The sequence below is a fragment of the Myxocyprinus asiaticus genome, chromosome 4, assembly GCF_019703515.2.
Source record: "Myxocyprinus asiaticus isolate MX2 ecotype Aquarium Trade chromosome 4, UBuf_Myxa_2, whole genome shotgun sequence".
NCBI classification, from domain to species: Eukaryota; Metazoa; Chordata; class Actinopteri; order Cypriniformes; family Catostomidae; genus Myxocyprinus; species Myxocyprinus asiaticus.
In genome coordinates this window covers 40,776,114-40,790,475 of record NC_059347.1, presented here as the reverse complement: position 1 = coordinate 40,790,475, position 14,362 = coordinate 40,776,114, and the positions used below count along the sequence as shown (strand labels likewise).

Here is a 14,362-nt window from a genome sequence, read left to right as displayed (position 1 = left end):
CCTATTTTTGGGCAGTTTCTCCCATTCTTCTTTGCAGGACCTCTCAAGCTCCATCAGGTTGGATGGGAGCGTCGGTGCACAGCCATTTTCAGATATCTCCAGAGATGTTCAATCGGGTTCAAGTCTGGGCTCTGGCTGGGCCACTCATGGACATTCACAGAGTTGTCCCGGAGCCACTCCTTTGTTATCTTGGCTGTGTGCTTAGGGTCGTTGTCCTGTTGGAAGATGAACCTTCGCCCCAGTCTGAGGTCCAGAGCGCTCTGGAGCAGGTTTTCATCAAGGATGTCTCTGTACATTGCTGCATTCATCTTTCCCTCGATCCGGACTTGTCTCCCAGTTCCTGCCGCTGAAAAACATCCCCACAGCATGATGATGCCACCACCATGCTTCACTGTAGGGATGGTATTGGCCAGGTGATGAGCGGTGCCTGGTTTCCTCCAGACATGACACTTGCCATTCAGACCAAAGAGTTCAATCTTTGTTTCTCATGGTCTGGGAGTCCTTCAGGTGCCTTTTGACAAACTCCAGGCGGGCTGTCATGTGCCTTTTACTGAGGAGTGGCTTTCATCTGGCCACTCTACCATACAGGCCTGATTGGTGGAGTGCTGCAGAGATGGCTGTTCTTCTGGAAGTTTCTCCTCTCTCCACAGAGAAATGCTGGAGCTCTGTCAGAGTGACCATCGGGTTCTTGGTCACCTCCCTGACTAAGGCCCTTCTTCCCCGATCGCTCAGTTTGGCCAGGCGGCCAGCTCTAGGAAGAGTCCTGGTGGTTCCAAATTTTTTCCATTTATGGATGATGGAGGCCACTGTGCTCATTGGGACCTTCAATGCTGCAGAAAGTTTTCTGTACCCTTCCCCAGATCTGTGCCTCAATACAATCCTGTCTCGGAGGTCTACAGACAATTCCTTGGACTTCATGACTTGGTTTGTGCTCTGACATGCACAGTTAACTGTGGGACCTTATATAGACAGGTGTGTGCCTTTCCAAATCATGTCCAATCAACTGAATTTACCACAGGTGGGATCCAATCAAGTTGTAGAAACATCTCAAGGATGATCAGTGGAAACAGGATGCACCTGAGCTCAATTTTGAGTGTCATGGCAAAGGCTGTGATTACTTATGTACATGTGATTTTTTTTCGTTTTTTATTTTTAATAAATTTGTAAAGATTTCAAACAAACTTCTTTCATTTTGTCATTATGGGGTATTGTTTGTAGAATTTTGAGGAAAATAATGAATTTAATCAATTTTGGAATAAGGCTGTAACATAACAAAATGTGGAAAAAGTGAAGCGCTGTGAATACTTTCCGGATGCACTGTATTTAGGTTTTTCAGATAATGTATTTTTAACATACGTATTTTGTCTTACTGTACTGGCAGAGTTTTTATAGTCAAAACAAGTGAAAAAATCTACCAATGCTGAAGAAGTAATCCAAAGTATTTAGAATACAATGGAAGTGAATAGGGGCCAATTTTTGAACGTTAAAATACTCACTGTTTCAAAAGTATAGTCACAAGACAAAGGATATGCGTGTAAACATGATTTTATTGTGATAAAATCACTTACAAACCTTTTCTGTGTAAAGTAATAACCAATTTTACAACTTTGCTACCATGACAATGTAATGTCAACAAACCCTAAACCCTAAAATGACTGTTAAAATTAACATTTAAACAACTTTACAGCTCAAAAAATACACATTAACATAACATAAGTTTTAACAGTAGAATTAATGCAAGTGCATTTATAAGATTATAAGTTTCACATTTTTGTATTTAAACCCTCCAAAACTTGGCCACATTCACGTCATTGTCCCAATTCACTTTTAAGTGCCTCGTTGGAACTCAGATTTTTGCTTTTTTTAAGGAAAAGGAGTAACGAGTCATAATTCATTTTTGTGGTATCAACATTATGCCACACATGCTGTTGATTAAGCTTAACTTGTGTTGAATTTGGAATATTCCTTTAATGTGCCAGGAAAGTATAGAACAAACAGGAAAGGATAGGGACAACAAATGGCAGGCAGGCTAACTTAGAGCAGTTGGATACGGTACATCATGTAAGGTTTTTCAGATAGTGGCATTCCACTGCAAAATCAATTTGTCTTTATATATATGGCATTGATTTTCAATTTTTTTTTTATTAATATGTACACTACATTTAACTACAAATCACTGTTTTATATATACTTATATGAAAGTAGGGTGCAACAAAACTGCCATGCATGGGGGAAAAAAAACAATACTAACAAAGTAAGAAAATGGTCATTCAATACCACAGAATCTGAAATAATATATATATATATATATATATATATATATATATTTCTCTGTAGTGTCCCATAATAACTTGTGGATAATTTGTGCAACCAACTATATAGTCATATGTAAAACATTAGGAGTTTCAAACTAAACTGGATTTTACCTAGCTTATCAATAAAATGAAAAATAAATCCTAAAGTCGCTAATACAAGGGACAAGTCAAAATTACCAGGCTATTTGTACAAAACTTACAAATATACAAAATGAAGTATATCCTTAATAATTAAGTATTTTCTGTGATAAAACTCCTAAAAATAAGTAGTACCAAAATAACTTTTGCATGGGGTTCACAATAGTGACAAAACTAGCAGATAATTTGTAATTAAAAAAGGAAAGCTACAACATTTTTAAATGCTTAGCACAGATACCAAGTATGATTATATCAATAGACCTCTTACGTTTAGTATCAAATTCTTATTTGTACATTTACACATTTAGTACAAAAATTGCTTGAGGTCTGCATTTATTAGTAAGTCACAGGAGTGTTCTGAAGCAACGTTTTCCTCACAAGTTACATAGTCTTCTTCCTATGGTTGGGTAACAACTTATGTGTTGAAGCTATCTTCATATGAAGGTGGAGGCTCTGAAAAGAGAAATAAAGAATTCTATTAATACTCAGGTAATATTCTTCTTACTACTGATTTGCTTAATAACATATTTTTAACAACAGCAATTAAATTCAAATGGATCAGCTGCATACCAACATATTCCATTATTCCATTACCGGGATAATTTTGTATAAGAGGACAGATTATATCACTTCATTTAAGATGACACTATTACATGGCATACCATGTGGATATGCTGAACTTCCATAGTTCGGAGGCATGCTCATTGGAGTGGAGGCCGTCAAGGATCTGTCTTGAGGGGTGGTGGATGAAAGGAAAGGGGGTGCTGATGCATGATTGGAGTTTTGACTCTGTCTGAAGCTGAGTCCAGGAGCATAGCTGAATGCATTAGGGGACACAGCCTGAGAACCTGACTCCTGCAGTGGACTCTTTTCCATTTCCCCATTGTAGTTAGCTGCACCTGGGAGCTCAGGGTACAGATCTGCTGGTGGAGCACTGGGGGATGCATAGGAGCTTCGAGGCCTGGGTTTGGGTGCAGCTTTAGGGTTTGAGCAAGGGGGAAGTCTGGGAGGGGTAGAGTCGGAGGGAGCAACAGTAGGAGAAGGGGCAGGAGAAGGGGTAGGGGCGGAGGTAGAGTTTGAGCGTGGGGCTGGCTTGGGAGGAACAGGCCTGGAGGGGGCAGGCCGAGTGGGATCCACTGCAATGTTTCCAATGTAAATGGGCAAAGTTAGTGACACCTCTGGGTATTTCAAAGAGACCTGGAAAAGCAGAGACAAACCTACAGATGAGATTCAATGAGAGGAAGGAAGCAGGAAATACCACATGCAATTTGCATGAACTTCTGATTAACTGCATTTTTGTGATATGGATGTTCCCATTCCCTTACATGAAATCAGTTAATATCAAACTCAAATACTCCAACCACAATAGAACAGAATACTCATAGGAAAGAAAACACACATTACATAACTGTATTATACCATGTACTAATATTCAGGCATAATGTCACAAGCAATGTGACAAGTGACAGGGACCCTTTTCACATTTCCAGGTTTGGAACGCAAAGGAAAAATATAGTGGGGTAAACATCTATTGCGGTAAATGGGAGACCACAGCAAGTATTATTTTTACGTACAAAAAAGTTCACTATTATGTTTCAATGAATTTTCACAAGAGGAAAAAAATAGAGAACAGTGAATTGCAGCAGTCTGAAGAAAGATACCAAATTTACTGTCACCCTTCAGCAGCTGTATTAGAAACTCCATCGCAGCAGTGTTGACTAGTTTTTTTTTATTAATGCCAGAGTAACATAATACAAATAATGTTTTAAATTTACACTTATGAGAAAAAAAGAAAATATAAAAGTTTGCTAGATTTATGCTGCTAAATAAAGCAGACTTGCATCATGACAATGTTGGCCCACAGTGAACTCAAAACTTCTGCGTGTCGCGATACAATCATAAGATATTTGATGTTAAAGTATAGTTATGTGGAGCGGGATTTTAGACCAATAAGCTGGTCGAGGCCACCTACTCTTATTGCTACTGTAATTTATAATATTAACATGTAATACAGTATGTGTAACATGGACTCCATAAAGTATTACCTAGAAACTTGACCTAGAAATTTACCTGAATGTAATAGCTGATTTGGATGAGGTTATCACCAGACAGAGAGGAGGGGGGAAGAGTTGGAACAATTATCTTCTCCTTCCATTCAGCTTTATGTCCACCCTTAACTCCAGGGCCCTCTACCTCTGCTACAGCCCGCAGGTCATGTGTCGGCTTCTTAGTGTTATAGGTAACTTTCTGAAATGAGGAGATGATCAACAATAAGGATCACATTATGATACTTACCATTGTTTTCACACATTTTACCATTTAATTGAAGTATTTGAACTCTATAAGTATAAAGTGTGCTTTAACACTTTTACACTATTAAAAATATAATTTATTGCAGAACACAGTTTAAAGAACTTGGATTTGATTAATTATATTATCTGAGGACATGTTCCCACTAATTCTTTTTCGCTTGAATACACATTAATTATGAAAAACGATGACAATGGGAAACTGAAAACGTGATTAGTGTGGATTTGGCCTGAGTCATAATCCAGATAAATTAAAAGATCATTTTTGAGCTTTCCTGATAACTGTCTCGATAATTTCTTGATTTTTGCACATTGCACGCCAAAGCAGAGCAGAACCAGTGCGTTTTTTTATTTTTTTGCTGCCCATGTTAACAGGTTAGAGTTTTCACATCAGTAGCAGCGCGAGGCAGATATGTCACAGAAGCAGCGCTGCTGTGATCATTTCACCACGAGATTTTTGCTGCACTGGCTGAATTAAAGTGATAGTGCACTGTTGATGGACACCATGAATTTTAGTTGACTAGTGTGTTTTTGTATGAATTAGAGCACATAGGAAAGCAAAAAGAAAATTAAATTTTTTTAAAAATTATTTTAACTTTTATAGCTTAAGCAGAAGTTCGGTTTTATTTAAAACTACAGTAAATTACAAGTTTACAGACTTAAACAAAATAAAACTGCCTATTATATACTATTAAATAGAGAGCAGGTCTACAGGCTTTACCGCAAAACCCATTTACATAGCCGAGTGCTAACAGCCGTGGTATAGAAATGCATGCGACAGCATGTGTGGTTGGTAAATTCAGAACTTACCTCAGTCTTGTATTGACAATGGATGACAAGATTGATTGTGGAGAAATGTGGTGCTCTATGACCCTCAAATAACTTTTTTAAGGATTAATTAACAATGGAAATAGCATGGGATGCAGCTACCTGGGCTGTTGTTGCAGATGGTAAATTAAAGTGATAGTTCACCCAAAAATGAAATTCTCTCATTATTTACTCACGCTTATGCCATCCCAGATGTGTATGACTTTCATTCTTCAGTAGAACACAAACAAAGATTTTTAGAAGAATATCTCTGCTTTGTAGGTCCATACAATGCAAGTGAATGGTGATCAGACCTTTGTAGCTCCAAAAATCACATAAAGGAAACATAAAAGTAATCCTTAAGACTCCAGTGTTTAAATCCATGTTCAGAAGTGATATGATAGATGTGGATGAGAAACAGAACAATATTTATGTCCTTTTTTACTCTAAATCTCCACTTTAACTTTCACTTTCAGATGTGAAAGTGAAACTAAACAGGCACCACATGTGACTTTCAGATGCAAAAGTGAAAATGAAGATTTAGAGTTAAAAAAGGACTTAAATTTGTATCTGTTTCTCACCCACACATATTATATTGCTTCTAAAGATATGGATTTAACCACTGGAGTCGTATGGATTTTTTATGGTTTCCTTTATGTGATTTTTGGAGCTACAAAAGGTCTAGTTACCATTCACTTGCATTGTATGGACCTACAGAGCTGAGATATTCTTCAAAACATCTCTGTTTGTTTTCTGCTGAAGAAAAAGTCATACACATATGGGATGGCATGAAGGTGAGTAAATGATGAGAGAATTTTCATTTTTGGGTGAACTGTCCCTTTAATACATATTTTTGGTAGGAAAGAACTAAACAATTAAAAGATTTGGCTGGTGTTTGAATGAAGAGATATTGCTATTCAATGGTTGTACATATTACTTGTGGTGGTGGGGGCGTGGTCGAGCGCCAGCTTGTGAATGGAGAGCGAGAACGGGAGATGAGAACGGTGAGGATCATCACCTGTCAATGACTGTCTGACAATCATTGACAGGTGATGATCCTCGCCGTTATCATCTCCCGATCTCCATTCACAAGCCGGCACTCGACCACGCCCCCACCACCACACTTGTTTATTATTATTATTTACTATGTTATTTAGCTATATTATTAAGACCGATCGAGCCAAACTGAGTGATCAAACTGTCCTCTGTTGTGCAAAACAACATTCAAAGGCTCATCGTCCTTAACTTCCCAATTCCACTAAATGATGATGTTTGAAATGAGCAGAGTTTATTGTGTTGGCTGTCACTACATGAAAGAATTTTCCAAGACTGCATTAGATTACACCAGTATCATGTACATAAGATTTCATGAAGATTAAGTTTGTAATACAGCAACAATACTTGATCAGTTGCTCACTCCTGATAACCTTCTTAACTTTTTTCTGTATACTGTAAAGCGTAGCAGTTTCTGCAGCAGAAACGCTGCCAGTGTAAAAGCACAAGCTTTAATTGCTAGTAAAGTTGTCTGACGTACTGCTTCGGTGCTTCTTACGCACTGCGTCAGAGTGTGCAACAGGCGTAAGACAGCACAAGCAGCATATTCATTTAGTCAAGCAGTTAGTGCCTAGTCTTACCTGCATGAGACTGGCTACCACATGACCTGTTGACTTGTCCGATTTATTTTCAATCTCAGCTGATACTTTGATGATCTGTCCAGCTATATATCCCCGCATGTCGCTCTTGCCTTTCAGCTCCACTGTTCCATTCTTCACGAGCATATATGAGAAATTTTTGGTAACAGAAGATGAGCTAGGTTCCTGAACAAATCAAACATCAACAGCAAAGCACAAATTAGTATGGATTAATGACATTTTTATTCAGGTAAATTTTTCAAAACAAACCAGGTCGGTGGAGGTTGTTTACATCATGGGTGTAGCACACTTACGTGTATGTCAGGTACTTCATTGAGGTTGATGCTGTTCAGCATACAGAAGGGTTTCTCGATTTTGTAGTCTTTTGCGAAGCGAGGAGTGTCTATGAAAGCCCGAACTCTGTAAATAATCCGTCCATAAGGCCCTTCAAATGATGTTGGTGCAGTGGCTAAAAAAAGAAAAAATTGGAGAGGTGTGAATTGTGGATTTCCTCTGCAGGTGTCAAAAAAGAGTAACTATTCATTCATTTCTTTATTCATGTGGAAAACATTAATCAGGAAATAACTGAGTGCACCTTAGAGCTCAAATATTTTAGAAAAAGACTAGAAACAATCAAAGTCAATGCAACAGCACGAGAAGGCACATGTTTCCTTAAGAGTAGCATTGTTCTCTTTGGGAAAGCTGAAAAGTCTCAGATAAAAGAGGAACGGCAGACTGAGGTGTCAAACTGCAGCTGTGCAGCTCCAAACAATAAATGCAGTAACAGACTAATTGGGTTAGCGTGTATCTTGTCATAACAGAGTAACAAGACACCTTTCTATCATGCAGAAAATGAACATTAAGAAGGAATCCAATTCAACCTATAGCTGTCTAAAAGCAGGTCAAGTTTTGGTTTTATCACACCAGTCAAACTGATGTTTTTTGAGTACATTATTTACACAGTCACAAAAAGTGTCCATACTCTAGCTGTATGATGTAATATCAGTTGCGATTTCTCCGAGCAGGCAACGGAGGCAATGTCTCCTAAAAAATTCAGGTGAGCAAAATAAATGACTGTACATAAATAAAACAATCAATCAATGCGATAGTCCCCTCCTCTCAACCCCTTGTCCTCACAGCGTGTCTCTGCAGATCGCTATGAATGGGATGAACTGATGGAAGTGCAGAAACTATCTGCACAGAAAACAACTAACTGACACAGACAACCGCACTTTTGGTCACATCCAAATAAAGATGAACTTAAAATGACTTGAAAACTGAAATGGTATGTGCGTGACATGCTTTTTAGTGAGCATTCGCTCTTAAAGGTACAGATCCATGTGATCACGAACCCTGTTTACCAAGGAGTAGATGACGGATGATCCAAAAATTAGATGACTATAAAAATAATAGGTGAACAGATTAAATATTTATGAAATATATTGCTGCTTGTTGCTGTTTTCTTGTAGGTACTGTTTTTGAGGCAATGAATAAATTATTATTATAAACAATGCAGACACTTGAGGAGTCTTTGATTTGACTTGATTTAATAAATAGTGTTAATATGAACTTACAAATATAAGTATTTCATATGCCTTATATGCAATCTGATATATGGCAATTAACATACACTGGCAGCCAAAAGTTTGGAATAATGTACAGATTTTGCTGTTTTGGAAGGAAATTGGTACTTTAATTCACCAAAGTGGCATTCAACTGATCACAAAGTATAGTCAGGACATTACTGATGTAAAAAACAGCACCATCACTATTTGAAAAAAGTCATTTTTGATCAAATCTAGACAGGCCCCATTTCCAGCAGCCATCACTCCAACACCTTATCCTTGAGTAATCATGTTAAATTCCTAATTTGGTACTAGAAAATCACTTGACATTATATCAAACACAGTTGAAAGCTATTTGGTTCATTAAATGAAGCTTAACATTGTCTTTGTGTTTGTTTTTGAGTTGCCACAGTATGCAATATACTGGCATGTCTTATGGTCAATATTAGGTCAAAAATGGTAAAAAAGAAGCAGCTCTCTCCAAAAACTCATCAGTCAATCATTGATTTGAGGAATGAAGGCTATACAATGCTTGAAATTGCCAAAAAACTGAAGATTTCATTCAAAGGTGTAAGCCTACACTACAGTCTTCAAAGACAAAGGACAACTGGATCTAACAAGGACAGAAAGGGATGTGGAAGGCCACATGTACTAAATAACTAAATAAGAGAATAATCCATCAGAGTTGAATAATACATCAGAGTCTCTAGTTTGAGAAATAGATGCCTCACATGTCCTCAGCTGACAGCTTTATTGAATTCTACCCGCTCAACACCAGTTTCATGTACAACAGTAAAGAGAAGACTCAGGGGTGCAGGCCTTATGGGAATCACTGCAAAGAAAAAGCCACTTTTGAAACAGAAAAATAAAAAGAAAAGGTTAGATTGGGCAAAGAAACACAGATATTGGACAACACATAATTGGAAAAGAGTGTTATGGATCTTAACCCCATTGAGCTTTTAAGGGATCAACTAGACTGTAAGGTGCGTAAGAAGTGCCCGACAAGACAACCACATCTATGGCAAGAAGCTACAGGAAGCGTGGGGTAAATTTGTCACCTGAGTATCTGGACAAACTGACAGCTAGAATGTCAAGGATCTGCAAAGCTGTCATTGCTGCATGCGGAGAATTTTTTGATGAGAACTCTTTGAAGTAGTTCAAATTGTAATAGTAATTTTTCACTTTATTAATGTCCTTACTACACATTGTGATCAGCTGAATGCCACTTTGGTGAATAAAAGTACCAATTTCTTTCCATGAGAGCACAATCTGTACATTACTCCAAACTTTTGGCCACCAGTGTATATTACATTTTTTGGGTATATGTACATAGCCTATAGAAATTTGATGATAATAAACTGATTTAAGGAAAAAAATATGTTACATATAGAACAACAGCCATTTTTAGTATTTTGTTATTATGTTGCTGCATTTATAATCAAAATATATGACTTTTTATTTTTATATTTTTATGAAAGCCTACTTTTTCATATCATATATTGTGATAAATCAGATTTCAGATTTGTATGGGTCTAACCTGAAAGCTATATAAATGTCAACTGGAACTGAAATAGGAATTTATATATAATATAATAGGACTTCTAACCCCTTAAAATGACTTGTCTGCCAATCATAACACTTGATAAAACCCAATTCTTTATAAATTTGTCCCCCAAATTTATGACAGCTCCGTCACCCAAAATACAAAGTCTGGGGCAAAGCAAAACTTGAGTGCCCAAAACGTCAAACAAATAGCTCTACACCTTCATCCAAAAATCTTGAATCTTAACACCCCCCCAAAAGGCATGAGTTGTGTCTCCAACTTCTGATTGACAATGCCAGCAGCTGGGTGTGTCTTTAAGACCAAGTCTATATAATCTAGAGGGGGTCCAGTAAAATCTATGTAGAATCTTAAATTGCATAAGGCGAACCCTTGCATCTCTAGATGCAGACTTGACATTTTTTAGAATCCTAGTCAACACTTCTTCCTCCAATACCAAATTCAAATCTTTTTCCTATAATCTCTTGATAGAAGCTAAAGCTCCATTCCCCAGACTCCGAACCAGCAGGGAGTAATACACTGATGCCTCATGACCTTTTCCAAAAGCAGTAATCACCTCTCCCAAAGTATCTGCCGCTTTAGGGGGGTGTGTGCTACTCCCAAAAATAGTACAGAGCATGTGGCGCAGCTGTAAATACCTATAAAACTGAAATCTGGGAATCCCAAAATGATGACCCAGACTCTCAAAAGATCTCAACACTCCACTCTCATACAGGTCGCCGAGTGTAAAAACCCCTCTCACAATCCACTCTGACCAACAGAAAGGGGACTTATTGATACATAATTTTGGGTCCAGCCATATGCTTGAGGCAACATTTAAATAAACGTCTGAATTAAATACTCTGGCCACTCTTGTCCAAATCATGTGCAAATGTGAAATAATGGGGTGTGACTTAACTTCTCCAGTTAGTTTAATAGAAAGACTTTGCAATGGTGAAATAGGGGCAAGGACTTCCTGTTCAATAGAAAACCAGGTAGGGGCTCTTTCAGGTGGAAGTGACCAATGAGCCAAATGCCTGAGACCGAACGCATAATAATAAAACAAAATCTTGGGTAAGCCTAACCCACCTTTGTCAATCGGTCTATGTAATTTGTTGGAATGTAGTCTGGGATGTTTACCATTCCAAATGAAGGACTTCGCAATTCTATCAAATTGCTTAAAATAAGAGAGGGGGACATCTACAGGGAGAGATTGTAGCAAGTAGTTGAATTTTGGAATACAATTCATTTTAATAACATTAATCTTCCCAATCATCGATAAATGTAATGAAGCCCATCTGTCCATATCACTCGAAAACCTTTTTATTAAAGGGTCAAAATTAACTCCAACTAAATCAGACAAATTTGCTGGGAATAAAATACCTAAATACTTAATGCCCTGTTTGGGCCACTGAAAGGCACCCGGCTGGAAAGCCGTTACTGGGCAGTATGCTGTCAGAGCCAAAGCTTCGGATTTAGACCAATTGACTTTGTATCCTGAGAACTTGGAAAAGGAATTAATAATTCTGTGGAGGGCAGGCATAGATCTAGTGGGGTCAGAGACGAATAATAAAATATCATCTGCGTAAAGCAGAAGCTTATGCGCCATACCTCCCGCCTCCACCCCTGGAAAATCATCCTCCTTTCTTATCGCAGCTGCTAATGGTTCCAGGGCAAGACAGAACAATAACGGGGAAAGAGGGCAACCCTGCCGAGTGCCCCTATCCAGAGTAAAATAATCTGAAATTAATCCATTTGTTTGTACCGCTGCTACAGGGTGTCTATAAAGTAACTTAATCCAACCAATGAATGTACTCCCGAACCCATACATTTCTAAAATCTTAAAAAGATAATTCCATTCTACCATATCAAATGTCTTTTCGGCGTCAAGTGAAATGGCAGCGACCGGAGACTGATCATTTGCTATTGACCACATGATATTAATGAAACGCCTGATGTTATCAGAAGAGCTGCAGCCCCAAATAAACCCCACCTGATCTATATGTATAAGAGATGTCATAACCTTACTTAAACGATTAGCCAAAATTTTGGACAAAATTTTTACATCTAGCTGGATCAGGGAAATTGGACAGTAACTTTTACACACACGGATCTTTGTCCTTTTTAAGAATCAGACTGATCCGGGCTTGTGTCATGGTTGGAGGAAGCTTTCCGTTCTTTAATGATTCTGTATAAACTTCTAATAAAAGTGGAGCCAGTTCTGTAGCATAAGATCTAAAAAATTCAGCAGCAAAACCATCTGGCCCCGGTTTTTTTGTCTGTAGGTAAGGCCTTAATTACCTCGTCAAGTTCCTCCAAGGTTATCTCAGAATCAAGACAATTTCTTTGCTCAGTCGTCAGTTTAGGGAGTTTTAATGGTTCCACAAAGTTTCTAATGTCTTCATCAGTAGACGAAGACGTAGAACTATAAAGATCAATATAGAATTCTTTAAAAGCATTATTAATTTCAGTGGCCGAGGTAAATATTTCACCACCAGCATATTTCACTGAGGGAATAGTAGAAAAAGACTCTCTCTGCTTTATATATCTAGCCAAAAGCTTCCTTGCTTTGTCCCCTGACTCAAAGTATGACTGTCTTGCCCTGAATAACCAAAACTCCACTTTCCATGACAAAATAGCATTATATCTGTATTTCAATCTAGCCAATTCTCTGAGGCCATCAGCTGACATACAGCGCTTCAGCTCTTCCTCTGCACTTTTAATATTCTCTTCCAACTCCACAAGTTCTCGTGCTTTGGATTTTTTGGTGAGTGAGGCATAATGTATGATCCGACCCCTAAGAACTGCCTTAAGTGCCTCCCAAGGCACGCCCACAGAGGATACGGAGGACCAGTTGGTCTCCATATAAACACTGATTTCGGTCTTTAACAATTGTTGGAAATCAGAATTTTGCAAAAGGGATACAATAAAGCACCAACTATATGATTTCTTTTTTTCTGTATGTGGCAACATCTCTAAACTCACCAGGGCGTGATCTGAGACGAAGATGTTTCCAACTGAGCAATCCGCAACAGATGAAATGAGGGACTTAGATATCAAAAATAAATCTATTCTAGAATAAATTTTATGGACTGATGAAAGAAATGTATAGTCCCTACCAGATGGGTTCAAAAGTCGCCAAATATCTGCAAGACCAAGATTTTTACACATCCTGTGAAGTGTCACCGTTGCTCTAGGGGGCTTACACAATTTTGCTTCACTATGATCAAGGACTGAGTCCATCAAAAGATTAAAGTCTCCTCCCAATATTATATCATGAGGGGTGCCAGCGGCTTGCAACATCCCTTCAAGATCTATAAAAAAGCCCTGATCATCAGCGTTAGGCGCATAAATATTAGCCAAAATCAACCTTTGCCCCTGAATTTCAGCTAAAACAATAATGACTCTTCCTAATTTATCTTTAATCTGTTTGAGAAATTTGAATTGTAGATGTTTATTAATCAATATAATGACTCCCCTGCTCTTACTTGAGCCAACACTAAAGAAAACATGCCCACCCCATATCTTCCCAAATTTTTTTTAGCTTCCTGCGGGGAAAGATGTGTTTCTTGAAGAAACACAATATCATATTTCTTACGTTTCAGAAAAGAAATAACCTTCCTTCTTTTTATGGGGTGCCCCAACCCATTCACATTCCATGTGGAGAGAGACAACTTATTCATATTAACATCTGACATATTGATATAATAAAAAGAAATAAATTGTGTGTCAACAAACAACATTATACAGACCACATTCCCCATTAATGCAACAATCAAACCCTGAACTTCCCCCTGATCAAAACAAACAGAAAAAAGAAAAATGTGCGCATTAACACGCGCACGACAGCGCCAACCGGCGTCAATCCCTTAAATCTCAAAGAGTCCATGTACACCTATGAGAGCCCCCGCGACAACTTTGCCATCGGATTGCTCAAGTCCGGTGCTTCTATACAAATTTTGTAAGGCAAAATTACATAACAGAAAATACTTTGTAAAACAGACCCCAGCCAACAGGCAGAATAACAGAAAAAACATGTAGACTCATTCACAGAACC

At 38.1% G+C, this 14,362-nt stretch overlaps 1 protein-coding gene across 1 annotated transcript in view; it reads right to left on the bottom strand.

The window, feature by feature from the left end:
- Positions 1-1,536: 1,536 nt before the first annotated feature.
- Positions 1,537-14,362, bottom strand: part of arrdc1a (arrestin domain containing 1a) — a 35,351-nt gene continuing 22,525 nt past the window's right edge. Inside the window, exons 4-8 of the mRNA XM_051695754.1 lie at positions 7,515-7,669; positions 7,204-7,386; positions 4,524-4,700; positions 3,116-3,650; positions 1,537-2,906 (exon numbers count right to left, since the gene is read on the bottom strand). Coding sequence (XP_051551714.1) covers positions 2,869-2,906; positions 3,116-3,650; positions 4,524-4,700; positions 7,204-7,386; positions 7,515-7,669 — 1,088 coding nt within the window. The 3' untranslated portion in view covers positions 1,537-2,868. The remainder of the gene's footprint in view (positions 2,907-3,115; positions 3,651-4,523; positions 4,701-7,203; positions 7,387-7,514; positions 7,670-14,362) is intronic.